This window comes from Scyliorhinus canicula, chromosome 18, assembly GCF_902713615.1.
Source record: "Scyliorhinus canicula chromosome 18, sScyCan1.1, whole genome shotgun sequence".
Lineage (NCBI taxonomy): Eukaryota > Metazoa > Chordata > Chondrichthyes > Carcharhiniformes > Scyliorhinidae > Scyliorhinus > Scyliorhinus canicula.
Genome location: NC_052163.1, coordinates 1,311,391 through 1,333,326, shown reverse-complemented (window position 1 = coordinate 1,333,326; position 21,936 = coordinate 1,311,391). Strand labels below are relative to the sequence as shown.

Genomic DNA, 21,936 nt, shown 5'->3' with positions numbered 1-21,936 from the left:
CATATTCACTGCGCTGCAACTCACACTTACATCCCCAATCTCACACTCGCTGCGCTGTAACTCACACTTACATCCCCAATCTCACACTCGCTGCGCTGTAACTCACACTTACATCCCCAATCTCACACTCGCTGCGCTGTAACTCACACTTACATCCCCTCTCTCACACTCACTGCGCTGCAACTCACACTTACATCCCCTCTCTCACACTCACTGCGCTGCAACTTACACTTACATCCCCAATCTCACACTCACTGCGCTGCAACTCACACTTACATCCCCTCTCTCACACGCACTGCGCTGTAACTCACACTTACATCCCCAATCTCACACTCGCTGCGCTGTAACTCACACTTACATCCCCAATCTCACACTCGCTGCGCTGTAACTCACACTTACATCCCCTCTCTCACACTCGCTGCACTGTAACTCACACTTACATCCCCTCTCTCACACTCGCTGCACTGTAACACACACTTACATCCCCTCTCTCACACTCGCTGCACTGTAACACACACACACTCTTCATTGTAACTCACACACACACACTCTACACGCGAGTAACCGGACTCCAGGCTGAACATTTCCCATCAACCACCACTCTTTGCCTTCTATCAGCTAGCCAATTTCTGATCCAAACTGCTAAATCACCCTGAATCCCATGCCTCCGTATTTTCTGCAATAGTCTACCGTGGGGAACCTTTTCAAACGCTTTACTGAAATCCATATACACCACATCAACTGCTTTATCCTCATCCACCTGTTTGGTCGCCTTCTCAAAGAACCCAATAAGGTTTGTGAGGCACGACCTATCCTTCACAAAACCGTGTTGACTATCTCTAATCAAATTATTTCTTTCCAGATGATTATACATCCTATCTCTTATAAACCTTTCCAAGACTTTTCCCACAACAGAAGTACAGCTCACTGGTCTATAGCTACCAGGGTTGTCTCTACTCCTCTTCTTGAACAAGGGGACAACATTTGCTATCCTCCAGTCTTGTGGCACTATTCCTGTAGACAAAGATGACTTAAGGATCAAGGACAAAGGCTCAGCAATCTCCTCCCTAGCTTCCCAGAGAATCCTAGGATAAATCCTTCCGGCCCTGGGGATTTATCTATTTTAACACTTTCCAGAATCGCTAACACCTCCTCCTTATGAACCTCAAGCCCTACTAGTCTAGTAGCCTGTATCTCAGTATTCTCCTCGACAACATTGTCTTTTTCCTGTGTGAATACTGACGAAAAATATTAATTTAGCACCTCTCCTATCTCCTCGGATTCCACGCACAACTTCCCACTACTGTCCTTGACTGGCTCTTACCCTAGTCATTCTCTTATTCCTGACATCTATAGAAAGCTTTAGGGTTATCCTTGATCCTACTTGCCAAAGACTTCTCATGTCCCTTCCTGGCTCTTCTTAGCTCTCTCTTTAGGTCCTTCTTAGCTAACTTGTAACTCTCGAGCGCCCTAACTGAACCATCACATCTCATCTTCACATAAGCCTCCTTCTTCCTCTTGACAAGTGTTTCAACTACTTTAGTAAACCACAGTTCCCTCGCTTGACCACTTCCTCCCTGCCTGACAGGTACATACTTATCAAGGACACACAGTAGCTGTTCCTTGAACATGCTCCACACTTCCATTGTGCCCATCCCCTGCAGTTTCCCTCCCCATCCGATGCATCCTAAGTCTTGCCTCATTGCATCATAATTGCCTTTCCCCCAGATATAACTCTGCCTTGCGGTGTATACCTATCCCTTTCCATCACTAAAGTAAACGTAATCGAATTGTGGTCACTATCACCAAAGTGCTCACCTACCTCCAAATCTAACACCTGTCCTGGTTCATTACCCAGTACCAAATCCAATACGGCCTCGCCTCTCGTTGGCCTATCGACATACTGCATCAGGAAACCCTCCTGCACACATTGGACAAAAACGGATCCATCTAAAGTACTCGAACTACAGTGTTTCCAGTCAATATTTGGAAAGTTAAAGTCTCCCATAAAAACAACCCTGTTACTTTCTCTCCTATCCAGAATCATCTTTGCAATCCTTTCCTCTACATCTCTGGAACTTTTCGGAGGCCTATAGAAAATCCAGGTTACAGTCTCACTCTCTGGAGCCTTGTTTAGTCACACTCCTTGGATTACATTCATTATCCCCAGTTATAGACACACTCCCCAGGCAATAGACACACTCCCCGGGCTATAGACACGTTCCCCAGGTTATAGACACACTCCCCGGGCTATAGACCCACTCCCCGGGTTAGAGACCCATTCCCCGGACTATAGACACACTACCCGGGCTATAGACACACTCCCCGGGCTATAGACACACTCTCCGGGTTATAGACACACTCCCCGGGCTATAGACCCACTCCCCGGGTTATAGACACACTCCCCGGGCTATAGACACACTGCCCGGGTTATAGACACACTCCCCGAGCTATAGACACACTCCCCGGGTTATAGACCCACTCCCCGGGTTATAGACACACTCCCCGGGTTATAGACACACTCCCCGGGCTATAGACACACTCCCCGGGTTATAGACACACTCCCCGGGCTATAGACACACTCCCCGGGCTATAGACACACTCCCCGGGTTATAGACCCACTCCCCGGGTTATAGACCCACTCCCCGGGTTATAGACACACTCCCCGGGTTATAGACACACTCCCCGGGCTATAGACACACTCCCCGGGCTATAGGCACACTCCCCGGGCTATAGTCACACTCCCCAGGCCATAGACACACTCCCCGGGTTATAGACACACTCCCCGGGCTATAGACACACTCCCCGGGCTATAGACACACTCCCCGGGCTATAGACACACTCCCCGGGCTATAGACACACTCCCCGGGCTATAGACACACTCCCCGGGCTATAGGCACACTCCCCGGGCTATAGACACACTCCCCGGGTTATAGACACACACCCCGGGTTATAGACACACTCCCCGGGTTATAGACACACTCCCCGGGCTATAGACACACTCCCCGGGTTATAGACACACTCCCCGGGCTATAGACACACTCCCCGGGCTATAGACACACTCCCCGGGCTATAGACACACTCCCCGGGCTATAGACACACTCCCCGGGTTATAGACACACTCCCCGGGCTATAGACACACTCCCCGGGCTATAGACACACTCGCCGGGTTATAGACACACTCCCCGGGCTATAGACCCACTCCCCGGGCTATAGACACACTCCCCGGGCTATAGACACACTCCTCGGGTTATAGACACACTCCCCGGGCTATAGACACACTCCCCGGGCTATAGACACACTCCTCGGGTTATAGACACACTCCCCGGGTTATAGACACACTCCCCGGGTTATAGACACACTCCCCGGGTTATAGACACACTCCCCGGGTTATAGACACACTCCCCGGGTTATAGACACACTCCCCGGGTTATAGACCCGCTCCCCGGGTTAAAGACACGTTCCCCGGGCTATAGACACACTCCCCGGGCTATAGACACACTCCCCGGGCTATAGACACACTCCCCGGGTTATAGACACACTCCCCGGGTTATAGACCCACTCCCCGGGCTATAGACACACTCCCCGGGCTATAGACACACTCCCCGGGTTATAGACACACTCCCCGGGCTATAGACACACTCCCCGGGCTATAGACACACTCGCCGGGTTATAGACACACTCCCCGGGTTATAGACACACTCCCCGAGCTATAGACCCGCTCCCCGGGTTATAGACACACTCCCCGGGCTATAGACACACTCCCCGGGATATAGACACACTCCCCGGGCTATAGACACACTCCCCGGGCTATAGACCCACTCCCCGTGTTATAGACACACTCCCCGGGCTATAGACCCACTCCCCGGGTTATAGACACACTCCCCGGGCTATAGACACACTCCCCGGGTTATAGACCCACTCCCCGGGTTATAGACACACTCCCCGGGCTATAGACACACTCCCCGGGCTATAGACACACTCCCCGGGCTATAGACACACTCCCCGGGCTATAGACCCACTCCCCGGGCTATAGACACACTCCCCGGGTTATAGACCCACTCCCCGGGCTATAGACCCACTCCCCGGGTTATAGACACACTCCCCGGGCTATAGACCCACTCCCCGGGCTATAGACACACTCCCCGGGCTATAGACACACTCCCCGGGCTATAGACACACTCTCCGGGTTATAGACACACTCCCCGGGCTAAAGACCCACTCCCTGGGTTGCTGACACACTCCCCGGGCTATAGACACACTCCCCGGGCTATAGACACACTCTCCGGGTTATAGACACACTCCCCGGGTTATAGACACACTCCCCGGGCTATGGACCCACTCCCCGGGCTATAGACACACTCCCCGGGCTATAGACACACTCCCCGGGCTATAGACCCACTCCCCGGGCTATAGACACACTCCCCGGGCTATGGACCCACTCCCCGGGCTATAGACACACTCCCCGGGCTAAAGACCCACTCCCCGGGCTATAGACACACTCCCCGGGCTATAGACACACTCCCCGGGTTATAGACACACTCCCCGGGCTATAGACACACTCCCCGGGCTATAGACACACTCTCCGGGCTAGAGACCCACTCCCCGGGCTAGAGACACACTCCCCGGGCTAGAGACCCTCTCCCTGGGTTGCTGACACAGTGGAATAGGATCCTGGAGTTTTGTGCTGTTTGAATGTCACATCGCAGCGACCAGGGCAGTATTGGTGAGTCTGAAATATGTGAGAGTTGAGTCAGCTCATTAGTGCTGTTTACCGGCCGATTGTGGTCAGTGTGCTTGGTTTGTTAATGGTCCTAGTCCCTGATTTTAAGGGTCTTAATGAAATTCTGACTGTCGCTCCAGGGTTGTTCTGTGATCAGGATACAGCAGGGAATTTGTCAAAGTTTGGATCACAATGTGTTGATGTCATTAAGCCTGATTTGCAGAATTTTCCCAGCAATCCCTGGGGATGTAAATGCTTCAAAGTCACATCCATCCTCCTCATTGGATGCAGAGCTGCACAAAAGTGAGGGGAATGGTTGAGACAGTTTGTGTGGGAGGGGGAAGGCTGTGCACACACTCAGTGACCGAACAAGAACACAAAACGCTCACAAACATCACAGCTCTCAACATTCCCCAAACTGCTTTCCAAAGCGACAGGACACATTACCCATTAATGGTGAGTACTGCTTACTGTGTGAGAACCTGTGTCGGGGGCTATGGAGAGAGGAATGTGGGATAACCTCCTGTTCGACAGCAGCACCATCGAAAATGTTTGAGTTGTTCATGAGAAGTAGTGATGATAGGGTTGGGAAAATGGAGAGAGAAAAGGAAGAGGAAGGTTGGAGAAGGATGCAGAAACAGAGAAAGTAAATCAGAGACAGGGAGGCAAAGGGAGAGAGAAGAAAACAGGCTGAAAGGGAAAACAGATTGAAAAGGAAGAAGTGTTCGGATACCGGACCAGACCCCGGGTGGGATTCTCCGTTGGCAGACGCTGAAACGGGTGCGTCATCGGGCGCAGAATGGCTCCCGTCGCCGAAATGGCGATGCTCCACCTCCCCGTAAACGCCGTCAATGTGACACGCTGCACATTGTTGAAACACCGTTCACTTATTGGTGAGCCCACCCACGATTCTCCGCCGCTGATGGGCCGAGTTCCCGGCAGCGCGGTCCACTTGTGCTCTCACAAATCATGAACCTGGCGTGGTGGCTGCTGAGAGAGACAGAGGGGCGTGCGGCCGCCATACCAATAGTCATGCTGTTGGCCGGGGGCCTTCTCTCAGGGCTGGGGGGAGTAATGGGGAGTGGCCAGGTGGTGGGCTGTGGGTTTGGGGTGGATGGGTAGGCAACACCACTACCGCTTTAAACCTGGTGCCCTGGGTCGTATAGGTGACCACCCCTGGGCCACCCCTTTGGCTGCCCTCTGGCCCCAGCTAACCCATCAGTTGTCTGGGCGCTCCAGCACAACCTGACCCATCTTTTCGGTCCCTATCAGTGTGTGTGGGGGATGTATTTTTTTAAGCACAGCTACAGCTTTTCAGCTGTGCGAGTGTCCATCACGGACCCAGCGATTCCCATTTTCCGTGGTTTTCGATGGTGTTCCATGCAGTGCCGGTGCTGCCCCCTCACCGGTAACAGAATCGGTGCGGGTTTGGCACTGAATCCACAGATTCTCTGGTTAGGACACACCGGATCAGACACGGGGCTGGTCTCTCCGTTGCCCGATGCCGGGCTGGTTTGACGCTGGTCAGCCATGCTCCGCCCCCCCCCCCTCCAAACTGGCGTCATTGTCATGCGTCCCGCGCTGTTGCAACGCCGTTGGTTCGACACCAGCCGGCCCACCTGTGAGGACTGGGGGGAGTGCTGGGGGTGGCCAGGGGATGGCCAGGTGTGTGCTGTGGGGTCACGAATGGTGGGTTGGATCCACGCACAGCCGGCGCCGTGTTGTACGGCGCGATCGCTGCAGGTTGTCAGTCGTGCGCATGCGTGGCCTGGGGCCCGGCCGTTCTCTGGCCGATTTTGCCGCGGGAGGCGGAGGTTTCACTCAGTGCCGGTACTAGCCCCTCACCGGTCCTGAAATCAATCAGGGTTTGATGCCGATTTTTTGGTCCGAAAAGACAACACGTGCTCCGCTGGCCCCGGCATGTAGCCGCTGAAACGGAGAATCCAGCCCTTCATCGGACAAGATCCCAAACAATTTTCCATTATTAATAGACGCACGTGGGTGCGATTCTCCGCAAATGCGGAGATTCATAAAGGCTGCCGTGAAACTGGCCGTGTTTCACGCAGCCTCCGCGCCCCCTCCCGGGACCCGATTCTGCTCCCCGGTCGGGGCTAGCAGCGGGGCCCCGTGAATCTCGGCATCGCAGGCTTAGCGAACTTCGCTAAGCCCGCGCACCAAGGGTAACGGCGGCTGACATGCACAATGACGTCAATTGCACATGCGCGGATTGGACGACTCCAACCCGCGCATGCGCGGATGACGTCATCACGCATATGCGTCAAACCCGCGCATGCGCGGGCTGTTATGCCCCTCAGCCGCCCCGCGGACTGATCCTGCGGGGCGGCGGAGGAACAAAGAGTGCACGGGTATCGATCGCGGGCCCATGCCACCCTTGGCATGGCCGTGGTGCGGCCGTGCCAATCGGTGCCATGGTTCTCCAGAACGGCACTTTGCGGCCGTTTTCACGAACGGTGAGAGCAGGTGTGTTGGAGTTCGTGAAAACGGCCGTAAAGGCCTGGGAACTCGGCCCATCGGCTAGGGGAGAATCGCTGCTCGCTGTAGAAAACGGCGAGCAGCGATTCGTGTCGTGGGGGGGGGGGGGGGGGGGGGGAGAATAGCGGGAGGTCGGGGAAAATGTCGGGAAGGCCCTCCCGCTATTCTCCGACCCGTCGTGGGGGGCGGAGAATCGCGCCCCCCGGAGTGTACAAGAGCGAGGCGGTTACACTGAATTTCTATTGACACTGGTTAGACCTCCGCTGGAATATTGTGCACAGGTCTGGGCCACACGACAGGAAGGATGTGAACACATTGAAGAGATTGGTTCCAGGGAGGAGAAACTTCAGTTCGGAGGATAGATTGGAGAGGTTGGGAGTGTTCATCTTGGAGCGAAGAAGGCAGAGAGGAGATTGGATTAGAGATATTGAAAATGATGGGGGCTGGACAGAGTAGACGGGGAGGAACTGTTCTTTCTGGTAAAAGGCTCGAGAGCGAGAGGCACAGATTGAAAGTGATTTGCAAAAGAGGCAAATGTGAAGTGAGAAAAAACCTTTTCACCCAGCGAGTGGCTGTGGTGCGGAATGCACGGCCTGGGAGTCCGGTGGAGGCAGGTTCCATCGAGGCAGTCAAGGTCATTAAATGTGCAGGAGTACGGGGAAAAGGCAGGGGAATGGCACTGATCCAGGAGGCTCAATTGGAGAGCTGGTGCAGACATTATAGGCCGAATGGCCTCTTTCTGCACCGTAACAATTCTGTGGGACCTGCCCATAGGGATCGCTGTAATAGGGAGAACCCCCCCCAGAGAGAACCCTGTAATAGTGGGACCCCCCATAGAGAACCCTGTAATAGGGGAACCCCCCCCCATAGAGAACCCTGTAATAGGGGAACCCCCCCCATAGAGAACCCTGTAATAGGGAGACCCCCCATAGAGAACCCTGTAATAGGGGACCCCCCCAGAGAGAACCCTGTAATAGTGGGACCCCCCATAGAGAACCCTGTAATGGGGGGACCCCCATAGAGAACCCTGTAATAGGGAGACCCCCCATAGAGAACCCTGTAATAGGGGACCCCCCCAGAGAGAACCCTGTAATAGTGGGACCCCCCATAGAGAACCCTGTAATGGGGGGACCCCCATAGAGTACCCTGTAATAGGGAGACGCCCCCCCCGTAGAGAATCCTGTAATGGGGACCCCCCCATAGAGAACCCTGTAATAGGGAGACCCCCCATAGAGAACCCTTTAATAGGGAGACGCCCCCCCCGTAGAGAACCCTGTAATAGAGGGACCCCCATAGAGAAACCTGTAATAGGGAGATGCCCATAGAGAACCCTGTAATGGGGGACCCCCCATAGAGAACCCTGTAATGGGGGACCCCCCATAGAGAACCCTGTAATCGGGAGAACCCCCCCATAGAGAACCCTGTAATGGGGGACCCCCCATAGAGAACCCTGTAATAGGGGGACCCCCCCATGGAGAACCCTGTAATAGGGAGACCCCCCCCCATAGAGAACCCTGTAATAGGGGAAACCCCCCATAGAGAACCCTGTAATAGGGAGACCCCCATAGAGAACCCTGTAATCGGGAGAACCCCCCATAGAGAACCCTGTAATAGGGGAAACCCCCCATAGAGAACCCTGTAATAGGGAGACCCCCCATAGAGAACCCTGTAATCGGGAGAACCCCCCATAGAGAACCCTGTAATAGGGGAAACCCCCCATAGAGAACCCTGTAATAGGGGAAGCACCCAGGGACCCCCTGCCTCAAGGAACGCCCTCCACATATCCCCCTCACCCACACAGATGACCCACCCCCCCACACACACACAGACCATCTCTCCCCAAAGAAAGGCACCCCCTGTGTGGAAGCTAGAGAGTAGGCCAGACAAAGGCTGGAGGAAGCATTATAGCTGTAATGTGTAGTTTCCAGATCCACGTGTCGCTTCCTTGAAGGAGAAGCAACACACCTTTCAATTCTTCATCTTGCTGTAACATTACAGCACCAATACCCACATCACTCGCATCAATTGCCATCTTAAATTGCTTGCTAAAATTAGGTATCATTAACATTGATGCGTTGGGCGGCACGGTAACGCAGTTGTTAGCATTGCTGCCTCATGGCGCGGAGGTCGCAGGTTCGATCCCGGCTCTGGGTCACTGTGTGTGTGGAGTTTGCACATTCTCCCCGTGTTTGCGTGCGTTTCGTTCCCACAACCCAAAGATGTGCAGAGTAGGTGGATTGGCCACGCTAAATTGCCCCTTAATTGGAAAAAATGAATTGGTTATTCTAAATTTATTTTTTAAAATGTTAAAAACATTGGTTCAGCCATTAACACAGTTTTCAGATTATCGAATGCCTCCTGACATTCTAACATCTGCTGAAATTTCCTGGGCTTTTTCAGAAGTTCAGTCAGTGAAGCCAACACGCTGCTAAAACGTTGCACGAGTTTCTTGCAGAAACCACTCCTGCCCAGAAATCTCAGAATTTCTCTCCTTGTTGATGGTATTGGAAACACCCCGATAGCTTTCGTTTTCACATTCCGTGGGGCCATCTGACCGTGTCCAATTATCTGACCTAGAAACGTGACTTGAGCTTTCACAAATTCACTTTTAGCTAAAATTCCAACTAATCCAGCCTCCTGTAGTCGATCAAATAATTCCGTTAAAGGTTCCAAATCATACACGGCATTACTGTTCAGTCCAGAAACAACCTTGTTGGTTAATCTTTGGAATGTTTCTGGTGCAATCCTCATTCAAAATGACAAAGCTTTAAATTTATACTGACCATTTGGTGTCACAAAAGTCAAAACTTCCTTTGCCCTGTCTGATAAAGGCATCTAGCAACATGCTTTAAATAAGTCAAGTTTGGTAATAAAATTTGCGTGTCCGACCTTTTCAACAGACTTTCAAATGAGGTATAGGATACGAACCTGACTTTGTAACTGCGTTGACTTTTATATAAACAATACATAACCATTGTGTTCCATCCGGTTTTGGTACCATCACAATAGGTGAGCTCCAATTGCTGCAACTCACTTTGATCATATGATTCTTAAGCATGTTTTCAATTTCCTTTTGTACCTGTGCTAACTTTAGTGGATTGAGCTGGTCTGGATGTTGCTTAATTGGAGTAGCATTTCCTAATCTAAATCATGCATAATTTCACACGTTCCAATTTAATCCCATGTTGCACGTTTTACTTGAGTGTAATTTGCGTTTATTGGAGTGTATTAACACGCCTCCGTTTAAAGGCCGTGTGCTTAACACTGCTAGGCTCTATATGTGTATTTTCAGCTCGGGAGTCGCCAGGTGTCGTATAAACACCTCACAAATATTCCAAGGTCAGGTTCAAAGTAATAAAACGATACACCGATTAGTAAGTTCCAAACGATTAGTATTTATTATTACAAATATAATAAATACGCATGCACACGCTAAGGGACTAAGCTACAACTAAACTAAGCGATCAGAATACTTAACTAAACAGGAACAGGCAAGGTCAGGGAGCGAGGCCTTCGTTTCGATCTTGGTCTGTAACCTTCAAAGAGTGTGCTGGTCGCTGGGGGTCTAGTGGGGCTGGTTCGCGTAGCGAGCGTCGTATTGTCACTTACGGTTCGACGGCTGGTGCTCAACGGCTGGAGTCAGGATACAAGTCAAAGTTCTGGGTCGAAGTCAAAGCCGGAGCACAAAAACAGACCGGACCATGTGTGGGGGTCTATCTTTTATAGGGCCCCAATGTCCGTGCCTTTTTTGGGGCGGGCTTTTACCTTCAGGTATCTATTGGATCCGCTCCCAATCGATATCTTTCGAATCCCCCAATGTGAGGGTCTCTCCTCGATGGAGGGGGCGGTCTCTTGTGGTGGATACCTCTGGTGCCGCTCTGTCTGGACATCCACTTAAAGTATCTATTCAAACCCAAATGTTGCCATTGTGTGTGCCCAGATCTGGATTGCCTCATTAATATGCAAAGCGTTTTGCTATTAACACCTTTGGTTGAGATCTTCCACCTGGCCAGAAACTAGTTTTGCTGCGTGCAAAATGCTAATCAGTCTTTGCAGACTGCTTGTCTTGGCTAAACTGCTTTTTCCTGCAGTCTTAGCAGTTCTCCATCTTGTTAGCCCAGTGTCCATCTTAGGTGGCTACACCCACAAACAGCTCTAAGTGACTGTAATAACTCTTTTAGATCATTTTGATTTTCCTGCAGAAGTTAACTCAATAATTTATCCCAATTTCTTATCACCTCCTCATTGTCCTATCTAAATTGAGGAATGCCAAATTCAGAATCATCTGGATTCACCTCTTCTCCCTGAGTTACAATGACAAACAGTAAGAAGCCTTACAACACTAGGATAAAGGTAGACAACGTGTGTTTCAAATCACTAGCTTTCGGAGCACTGCTCCTTCCTCAGGTGAATGAAGAGGTAGGTTCCAGAAACCGCAAGCCCACGGATAATCTCATGATGCTGCACTTTCCCAGCTTCTACCCTGAACACATTAAGGAAGCTATCCCCTATGGACAAGTCCTCCGTATACGCAGGATCTGCTCAGACGAGGAGTAGCGTAACAGACATCTACAGAGGCTGAAAGATGCCCTTGTACGAATGGGATATGGCGCTCGACTCATCGATCGACAGTTCCAATGCGCCACAGCAAAACTCCGCACCGACCTCCTTAGAAGACAAACACGGGACACCACTGACAAAATGCCCTTCGTCGTCCAGTACTTTCCCGGAGCGGAGAAACTATGACATCTTCTTCGCAGCCTTCAACGATGAAGACGAACATCTTGCCAAGATCATCCCCACATCCCCACTACTTGCCTTCAAACAACCGTGCAACCTCAAACAAACCATTGTTTGCAACAAATTACCCAGCCTTCAGAACAGCGAACACGACACCACATAACCCTGCCAGGGCAATCTCTGCAAGACGTGCCAGATCATCGACATGGATACCACCATTACACGTGAGAACACCACCCACCAGGTATGTGGTACATACTCGTGTGACTCGACCAACGTTGCCGACCTCATACGCTGCAGGAAAGGATGTCCCAAAGCATGGTACATTGGCGAGACCATGCAGATGCTGCGACAACGGATGAACAGACATCGCGCGACAATCGGCAAGCAGGAATGTTCCCTTCCAGTCAGGGAACACTTCAGCAGTCAAGGGCATTCAGCCTCTGATCTCCGGGTAAGTGTTCTCCAAGGCGGCCTTCAGGACGCGCGACAACGCAGAATCGCCGAGCAGAAACTTATAGCCAAGTTCCGCACACATGGGTACGGCCTCAACCGGGACCTTGGATTCATGTCTCATTACATTCACCCCCCACCATCTGGCCTGGGCTTGCGAAATCCTACCAACTGTCCTGGCTTGAGACACCTCTTTAACCTGGGATTATCCCTCTCTCCAGTCACACCGTCTGGACCAGTAAAGACTTAATTACCTGCAAAGGCTCGCATTCAAAGTATCATCGTGCATCTTTAACTTTGTCAACATAAATGTTTCTGGAACCTACCTCTTCATTCACCTGAGGAAGGACCAGTGCTCCGAAAGCTAGTGTTTGAAACAAACCTGTTGGAATTTAACCTGTTGTAAGAGAAGTTGTAAGACTTCTTACTGTGCTCACCCCAGTCCAACGCCGGCATCTCCACATAATGACTAACAAACACACCCTTTGAGCATATTAACATGTCACACGCTGTGAGTTTTCCTTCTGGCATTCGTAGCAAATAATCCACTTCACTCAATTTCCTCTCAATTTGATCAGGCTCACTAAATCTTGCTTTTAAAGATTTACCTAACATTAGTAACAATACTCATGCTTTCTCCCCACTGAAAAAATTAGAAATTTTTGATTTCTTATCCACCTCTTTTTTCATCACATGGTGTGATAATTTTAAATATTTTGTAGCCAACGCACCAGCCCTAGTTATGAAGTTTGATGCATAGTCCAACAAGGTCGTCTCAGAACGCTGACTGACTAATTTCTCTTTGATCAATTTAAGTGTCCTCTTACCTCATGACCAAAAATCAATTCAAATGGACTGAATTTAGTTGATTCATTACGTGCATTTCTAATTGCAAATAGTACAAATGGAAGTCCTTTATCCCAATCCTCTGGATAATCCTGCCTATAGGCCCTCAACATAGTCTTTAACGTTTGAAACCATCTTTCACCCTTGGGATTCTGGATGATACACTTTATTCATCAGCTATCCATAACTTTCAGTAAATAACTTCAACATAAAATAGTAGTGCGTATCGAGTAACAAATTTGGTTAACTCCTCTACAACCCCCTTGGATGTAATATTTCAGAATGCAGTGGTCGTCGGAAATTTATTAGACACATCCATTGTGGTCAATAAATACTGATTCCCACTTTACATCTTACAAAAGGGTCCCACAATCAATTAGGACCCTAGAAAAAGGTTCCTCAAATGCTGGAATGGGTATTAAAGGTGCTGGTTTGATTACCGATTGAAGTTTCCCTATTACCTGACACGTGTGGCATGTCGGCAAAATTTTATTACATCCTTATGTAGTCCAGCCCAACAACAGGGGCTGGTTTAGCTCACAAGGCTAAATCGCTGGCTTATAAAGCAGACCAAGCAGGCCAGCAGCACGGTTCGATTCCCGTACCAGCCTCCCCGGACAGGCGCCGGAATGTGGCGACTAGGGGCTTTTCACAGTAACTTCATTGAAGCCTACTCGTGACAATAAGCGATTTTCGTTTCATTTTCACAATGTTTTAATATTTTTCTTGAGATTTCCTTACTCCTAAATGACCCCCTATTGGCACCTCATGCGCTCCCCGCAAACCCCCACCGGTAATACCAGTTGGTAAACTTCTGCCCATTTCCCACCTGCTTGAATATGTAAAGGTCTCTATTTCCTCATTAATACATTTTTCTAATATAATAACACTCTGGTACACACTCAGATTCTATATCTGTATATGCTTTCAGATCCAACTGCTTTATCTCTGAATATTTCTGCTTCAATTCTAACAACTTTCATGTACTAAAGATATCGGCTTCATTCACCACACACTCTTGTTCTTTATAAACCATCTGACCAACATGGTTTGTGACAACTGAACTTTAGCCTGCCTGGCGGTATTCCTCGAGTTCTCTTCCTCCTGTCTCAACCTGTGTCTTTGTGATCTTGTTGCCACACACAATCAGGAAACACCAATGCTTCTTGCAACATCTCAGTTGTTTGACTTTCCACCACCTATTCAACCACAGTAGGTGTCCTTCCCACCTGTGATCCAGCTATATAATTACCCAGGATAAACTGTACACCTGTAAAGGTAGTTTTCTATCACTCCGACCACCATTTCATCAGACTCTCTAACCTTCGTTCAAGAAGGGGAGTAGAGATAACCCTGGTAACTATAGGCCGGTGAGCCTCACGTCTGTTGTGGGTAAAGTCTTGGAGAGGATTATAAGAGATATGATTTCTAATCATCTAGATAGGAATAATATGATTAGGGATAGTCAGCATGGTTTTGTGAAGGGTAGGTCACGCCTCACAAACCTTATCGAGTTCTTTGAGAAGGTGACTGAACAGGTAGACGAGGGTAGAGCAGTTGATGTGGTGTATATGGATTTCAGTAAAGCGTTTGATAAGGTTCCCCACGGTCGGCTATTGCAGAAAATACGGAGGCTGGGGATTGAGGGTGATTTAGAGATGTGGATCAGAAATTGGCTAGTTGAAAGAAGACAGAGAGTGGTAGTTGATGGGAAATGTTCAGAATGGAGTTCAGTTACGAGTGGCGTACCACAAGGATCTGTTCTGGGGCCGTTGCTGTTTGTCATTTTTATAAATGACCTAGAGGAGGGCACAGAAGGATGGGTGAGTAAATTTGCAGACGACACTAAAGTCGGTGGAGTTGTAGACAGTGCGGAAGGATGTTGCAGGTTACAGAGGGACATAGATAAGCTGCAGAGCTGGGCTGAGAGGTGGCAAATGGAGTTTAATGTGGAGAAGTGTGAGGCGATTCACTTTGGAAAGAATAACAGGAATGCGGAATATTTGGCTAATGGTAAAATTCTTGGTAGTGTGGATGAGCAGAGGGATCTCGGTGTCCATGTACATAGATCCCTGAAAGTTGCCACCCAGGTTGATAGGGTTGTGAAGAAGGCCTATGGTGTGTTGGCCTTTATTGGTAGAGGGATTGAGTTCCGGAGCCATGAGGTCATGTTGCAGTTGTACAAAACTCTGGTACGGCCGCATTTGGAGTATTGCGTACAGTTCTGGTTGCCTCATTATAGGAAGGACGTGGAAGCTTTGGAACGGGTGCAGAGGAGATTTACCAGGATGTTGCCTGGTATGGAGGGAAAATCTTATGAGGAAAGGCTGATGGACTTGAGGTTGTTTTCGTTAGAGAGAAGAAGGTTAAGAGGTGACTTAATAGAGGCATACAAAATGATCAGAGGGTTAGATAGGGTGGACAGCGAGAGCCTTCTCCCGCGGATGGAGGTGGCTAGCACGAGGGGACATAGCCTTAAATTGAGGGGTAATAGATATAGGACAGAGGTCAGAGGTGGGTTTTTTACGCAAAGAGTGGTGAGGCCGTGGAATGCCCTACCTGCAACAGTAGTGAACTCGCCAACATTGAGGGCATTTAAAAGTTTATTGGATAAGCATATGGATGATAATGGCATAGTGTAGGTTAGATGGCCTTTAGTTTTTGACTTCCCATGTTGGTGCAACATCGTGGGCTGAAGGGCCTGTACTGCGCTGTATCGTTCTATGTTCTATGTTCTTACCTTATATAATGGCACACTGCTGCTCCCACCACTAATTCTGCATATTATCACCTTTTCTGGTAATACTCCTTCCAAACTACATATCTCCTTATCTCTCACCATTAAAGACTGACTTGCTCCATATCCCCTAAGATCTTAATCTTCTTATCTACTCCACCTTTTGTACATGTGTAAACCGTATCCTCACAAATAAAATCCTTAAAACGTTCTGCTGCCTGCTTGTGCACCAACTCCCCTTAACACCACCAACTAAACTCCCCTTAATACCAACTAAACTCCCCTTAATATCACCAACTAAACTCCCCTTAACACCAACTAAACTCCCCTTAACACCACCAACTAAACTCCCCTTAACACCACCAACTAAACTCCCCTTAACACCAACTAAACTCCCCTTAACACCAACTAAACTCCCCTTAATATCACCAACTAAACTCCCCTTAAAACCAACTAAACTCCCCTTAACACCAACTAAACTCCCCTTAATACCAACTAAACTCCCCTTAACACCACCAACTAAACTCCCCTTAACACCAACTAAACTCCCCTTAACACCACCAACTAAACTCCCCTTAACACCACCAACTAAACTCCCCTTAACACCAACTAAACTCCACTTAATACCAACTAAACGCCCCTTAACACCAACTAAACTCCACTTAATACCAACTAAACGCCCCTTAACACCAACTAAACTCCCCTTAACACCAACTAAACTCCCCTTAACACCAACTAAACTCCCCTTAACACCAACTAAACTCCCCTTAATACCAACTAAACTCCCCTTAACACCACCAACTAAACTCCCCTTAACACCAACTAAACTCCCCTTAACACCACCAACTAAACTCCCCTTAACACCACCAACTAAACTCCCCTTAACACCAACTAAACTCCACTTAATACCAACTAAACGCCCCTTAACACCAACTAAACTCCCCTTAACACCACCAACTAAACTCCCCTTAACACCAACTAAACTCCCCTTAACACCAACTAAACTCCCCTTTATACCAACTAAACTCCCCTTAACACCAACTAAACTGCCCTTAACACCACCAACTAAACTCCCCTTAACATCACCAACTAAACTCCCCTTAACACCAACTAAACTCCCCTTAATATCACCAACTAAACCTCTTTTTCCTCGACCACCTGTGGATTTCCCAGTTTCTATCCTTCACAGATTGAAATTGATATTGAAAATCAGGGGCTGGTAACTCAATGGGTGTACCCGATTCTGTGCTGTTTCAGAATATGAGCCGGATTGGGAGGGTCTCCTCTCTGTACCAGTTGCTGGATCTCATTGTGAAACACTGTTTGGTTTTGTTGTGTGTCCTTCCACAGGTGTCTCAGCTGCATAATGACACAGCAGATGCAGAACCTGAACCTCTCCAGCCCCAGGAATGTCTGCAGCCCAGCATCACCAAACGCGGCCAAACGTCTGTATCGCAATCTCTCCGATAAGTTCAAAGGGAGCCAATCGTCCTTTGAAGAAGCTTTACTAGCACCAAAGAGCGACAAGGTGCGACTGAGGAGGTCCTCACTGGTACGTACCCACACCACATTCTAACAGCAGCCACATTCCTCACTGCCTGTCCCCATCAAACTGGACAGGTGGGAGAGGATAGGACCTGTTGCCGTTTTTACTCACTATAAATAAGGCCGTCAGTAACGTTTCCCTTCTTTCTTTGGATATCAATATTATATTGCTCAGAGTCACCAGGTATCAGATGATACCGCCACAAGGTTCACCAGATATCGATCAAAGAGCCAAACACCAGATCAAGGGTACTTTATTTAGACACACAATCAATCATGCAACATAAACACTACTAGTTAAACTACACCTATCAACTATGACAACCTGTACTTAACTTCAGGCACCCAACTTAGGTGAGAGGAACAGTGGCCGTTCGAATCTGTGTCTATTGGGTCTGTAGGAGTATCTGCTGCTCAGCCAGGCTCATCCGTCTGGTAGGGGGCGTTGAACTTGCTTCTGGTGGGGCTGCAATTGGAGGTAGACGTTGCCGGAGTGCCAGGTCTAAGAGAGGCCGGACACATGGTGGTCTCTCTCTTTATCCTTGGGAGTTTTCGCGCTCTTTTGGGTGGTCCTTCAGTTTGGGACCCCATTAACTGGGTAGTTCCTGATCACTGTGTTCGATTCGAACCAATAAAGGGGCGGGTGCCTTGATGGCCGGGTGTGTTCTAAGCGGTTATTGACCCTGTTGTTTACGCTTCCCGAGTACAGGGAGTGGCATCAAAATGTTTGGGATTGCATCATATTGGGGTGACCAAAAGACAGAGCCAGAGTAGGAAGGCAGTGCAGGTGTCCCCTGCGTTCATCTCCCTGTAAAACAGATATACCGCTTTGGATACTGTTGAGGGAGATGGCTCACCAGGGGAAGGCAGCAGCAGCAAGGTTCATGGCACCATGGCTGGCTCTGCTGCACAGCAGGGCAGGAAGAAAAATGGCAGGTCTATAGTGATAGGGGACTCGATCGTAAGGGGAATAGACAGGCGGTTCTGTGGACTCAATCGAGACTCCAGGATGGTATGTTGCCTCCCTGGTGCAAGGGTCAAGGATGTCTCGGAGCGGCTGCAGGACATTCTGAGGGGGGGGGGGGGGGTGAACAGCCAGCTGTCGTGGTGCACATAGGCACCAACAATATAGGTGAAAAATGGGATGAGGTCCTACAAGCGGAATTCAGGGAGTTAGGAGATAAACTAAAAAGTAGCAATCTCAGGATTGCTACCAATGCCACGAGCTAGTCAGAGTAGGAATGTCAGGATAGATAGGATGAATGCGTGGCTCGAGAGATGGTGCAAGAGGGAGGGATTCAAATTCCTGGGGCATTGGGACCGGTTCTGGGGGAGGTGGGACCAGTACAAACCGGAAGGTCTGCACCTGGGCAGGACTGGAACCGATGATGTCCTAGGGGGGGTGTTTGCTAGAGCTGTTGGGAAGTGTTTAAACTAATGTGGCAGGGGGATGGGAACCGATGCAGGAAGTTGGAAGGTAGTAAAACAGGGACAGAAGCAAAAGGAAGTAAGGGGGAAAGTGCAAGACAGAAAAGACATAGTCAAAAATCAAAAAGGGCGACAGTACAAGGTACAGTGACTGAGGGGAGCTCAGTGAATAGGCCCAGTAATACTAAAAGGACTAAAACTGGAGATGTTAAGATTCAAAACAGAGGTAAAAAAAACCAACATAAGTGTACTTCACCTGAATGCTCGTAGTATTCGGAATAAAGTAAATGAGTTGATGGCACAAATCATCGTAAATGACTATGATTTAGTGGCCATTACTGAAACATGGTTAAAGGATGGTCACGACTGGGAGTTAAATATCCGAGGGTATCAAACTATTCGGAAGGACAGAGTGGATGGTAAGGGAGGTGGTGTTGCTCTGTTATTTAAGGATGACATCCGGGCAATAGTAAGGGATGACATCAGTGCTATGGAGGATAAGGTTGAATCCATTTGGGTGGAAATCAGGAATAGTAAGGCGAAAAAGTCACTGATAGGAGTAGTCTATCGGCCACCAAATAGTAACGATATGGTGGGGCAGGCAATAAACAAAGAAATAACTGATGCATGTAGAAATGGCAGCAGTTATCATGGGGGATTTTAATCTACATGTCGATTGGTTTAACCAGGTCGGTCAACGCAACCTTGAGGAGGAGTTTATAGAATGTATCCGCGATAGTTTCCTAGAACAGTATGTAATGGAACCTACGAGGGAACAAGCGTTCCTAGATCTTGTCCTGTGTAATGAGACAGGATTGATTCATGATCTCATAGTTAGGGATCCTCTCGGAAGGAGCGATCACAATATGGTGAAATTTAAAATACAGATGGAGGGTGAGAAAGTAAAATCAAATGCTAGTGTTTTGTGTTTAAACAAAGGAGATTACAATGGGATGAGAGAAGAACTAGCTAAGGTAGACTGGGAGCAAAGACTTTATGGTGGAACAGTTGAGGAACAGTGGAGAACCTTCCAAGCGATTTTTCACAGTGCTCAGCAAAGGTTTATACCAACAAAAAGGAAGGACGGTAGAAAGAGGGAAAATCGACCATGGATATCTAAGGAAATAAGGGAGAGTATCAAATTGAAGGGAAGAGCATATAAAGTGGCAAAGATTGGTGGGAGACTAGAGGACTGGGATATCTTTAGGGGACAGAAAGCTACTAAAAATCTATAAAGAAGAGAAAGATAGAGTATGAGAGTAAACTTGCTCAGAATATAAAAACAGACAGCAAAAGTTTTTACAAATATATAAAACAAAAAAGAGTGGCTAAGGTAAATATTGGTCCTTTAGAGGATGAGAAGGGAGTTTTAATAATGGGAGATGAGGAAATGGCTGAGGAACTGAACAGGTTTTTTGGGTCGGTCTTCACAGTGGAAGACACAAATAACATGCCAGCGACTGATAGAAATGAGGCTATGACAGGTGAGGACCTTGAGAGGATTGTTATCACTAAGGAGGGAGTGATGGGCAAGCTAATGGGGCTAAAGGTAGACAAGTCTCCTGGCCCTGATGGAATGCATCCCAGAGTGCTAAAAGAAATGGCTAGGGAAATTGCAGATGCACTAGTGATAATTTACCGAAATTCACTAGACTCTGGGGTGGTCCCGGTGGATTGGAAATTAGCAAACGTGACACCACTGTTTAAAAAAGGAGGTAGGCAGGGAGCAGGAAATTATAGGCCAGTGAGCTTAACTTCGGTAGTAGGGAAGATGCTGGAATCTATCATCAAGGAAGAAATAGCGAGGCATCTGGATAGAAATTGTCCCATTGGGCAGACGCAGCATGGATTCATAAAGGGCAGGTCGTGCCTAACTAATTTAGTGGAATTTTTTGAGGAGATTACCAGGGCAGTAGATAACGGGGAGCCAATGGATGTGGTATATCTGGATTTCCAGAAAGCCTTTGACAAGGTGCCACACAAAAGGTTGCTGCATAAGATAAAGATGCATGGCATTAAGGGTAAAGTAGTAGCATGGATAGAGGATTGGTTAATTAATAGAGAGCAAAGAGTGGGGATTAATGGGTGTTTCTCTGGTTGGCAATCAGTAGCTAGTGGTGTCCCTCAGGGATCCGTGTTGGGCCCACAATTGTTCACAATTTACATAGATGATTTGGAGTTGGGGACCAAGGGCAATGTGTCCAAGTTTGCAGATGACACTAAGATGAGTGGTAAAGTGAAAAGTGCAGAGGATACTGGAAGTCTGCAGAGGGATTTGGATAGGTTAAGTGAATGGGCTAGGGTCTGGCAGATGGAATACAATGTTGACAAATGTGAGGTTATCCATTTTGGTAGGAATAACAGCAAACAGGATTATTATTTAAACGATAAAATATTAAAGCATGCCGCTGTGCAGAGAGACCTGGGTGTGCTAGTGCATGAGTCACAGAAAGTTGGTTTACAGGTGCAACAGGTGATTAAGAAGGCAAATGGAATTTTGTCCTTCATTGCTAGAGGGATGGAGTTTAAGACTAGGGAGGTTATGTTGCAATTGTATAAGGTGTTAGTGCGGCCACACCTGGAGTATTGTGTTCAGTTTTGGTCTCCTTACTTGAGAAAGGACGTACTGGCGCTGGAGGGTGTGCAGAGGAGATTCACTAGGTTGATCCCAGAGCTGAAGGGGTTGGATTATGAGGAGAGGTTGAGTAGACTGGGACTGTACTCGTTGGAATTTAGAAGGATGAGGGGGGATCTTATAGAAACATTTAAAATTATGAAGGGAATAGATAGGATAGATGTGGGCAGGTTGTTTCCACTGGCGGGTGACAGCAGAACTAGGGGGCATAGCCTCAAAATAAGGGGAAGTAGATTTAGGACTGAGTTTAGGAGGAACTTCTTCACCCAAAGGGTTGTGAATCTATGGAATTACTTGCCCAGTGAAGCAGTTGAGGCTCCTTCATTACATGTTTTT

At 48.6% G+C, this 21,936-nt stretch overlaps 1 protein-coding gene across 1 annotated transcript in view; it reads left to right on the top strand.

The window, feature by feature from the left end:
• Nucleotides 1–21,936, top strand: part of LOC119953533 (ankyrin repeat and fibronectin type-III domain-containing protein 1-like) — a 219,701-nt gene that overhangs the window by 171,093 nt on the left and 26,672 nt on the right. Inside the window, exon 6 of the mRNA XM_038777905.1 lies at nt 17,343–17,544. Within this exon, the coding sequence (XP_038633833.1) occupies nt 17,343–17,544 (202 nt within the window). The remainder of the gene's footprint in view (nt 1–17,342; nt 17,545–21,936) is intronic.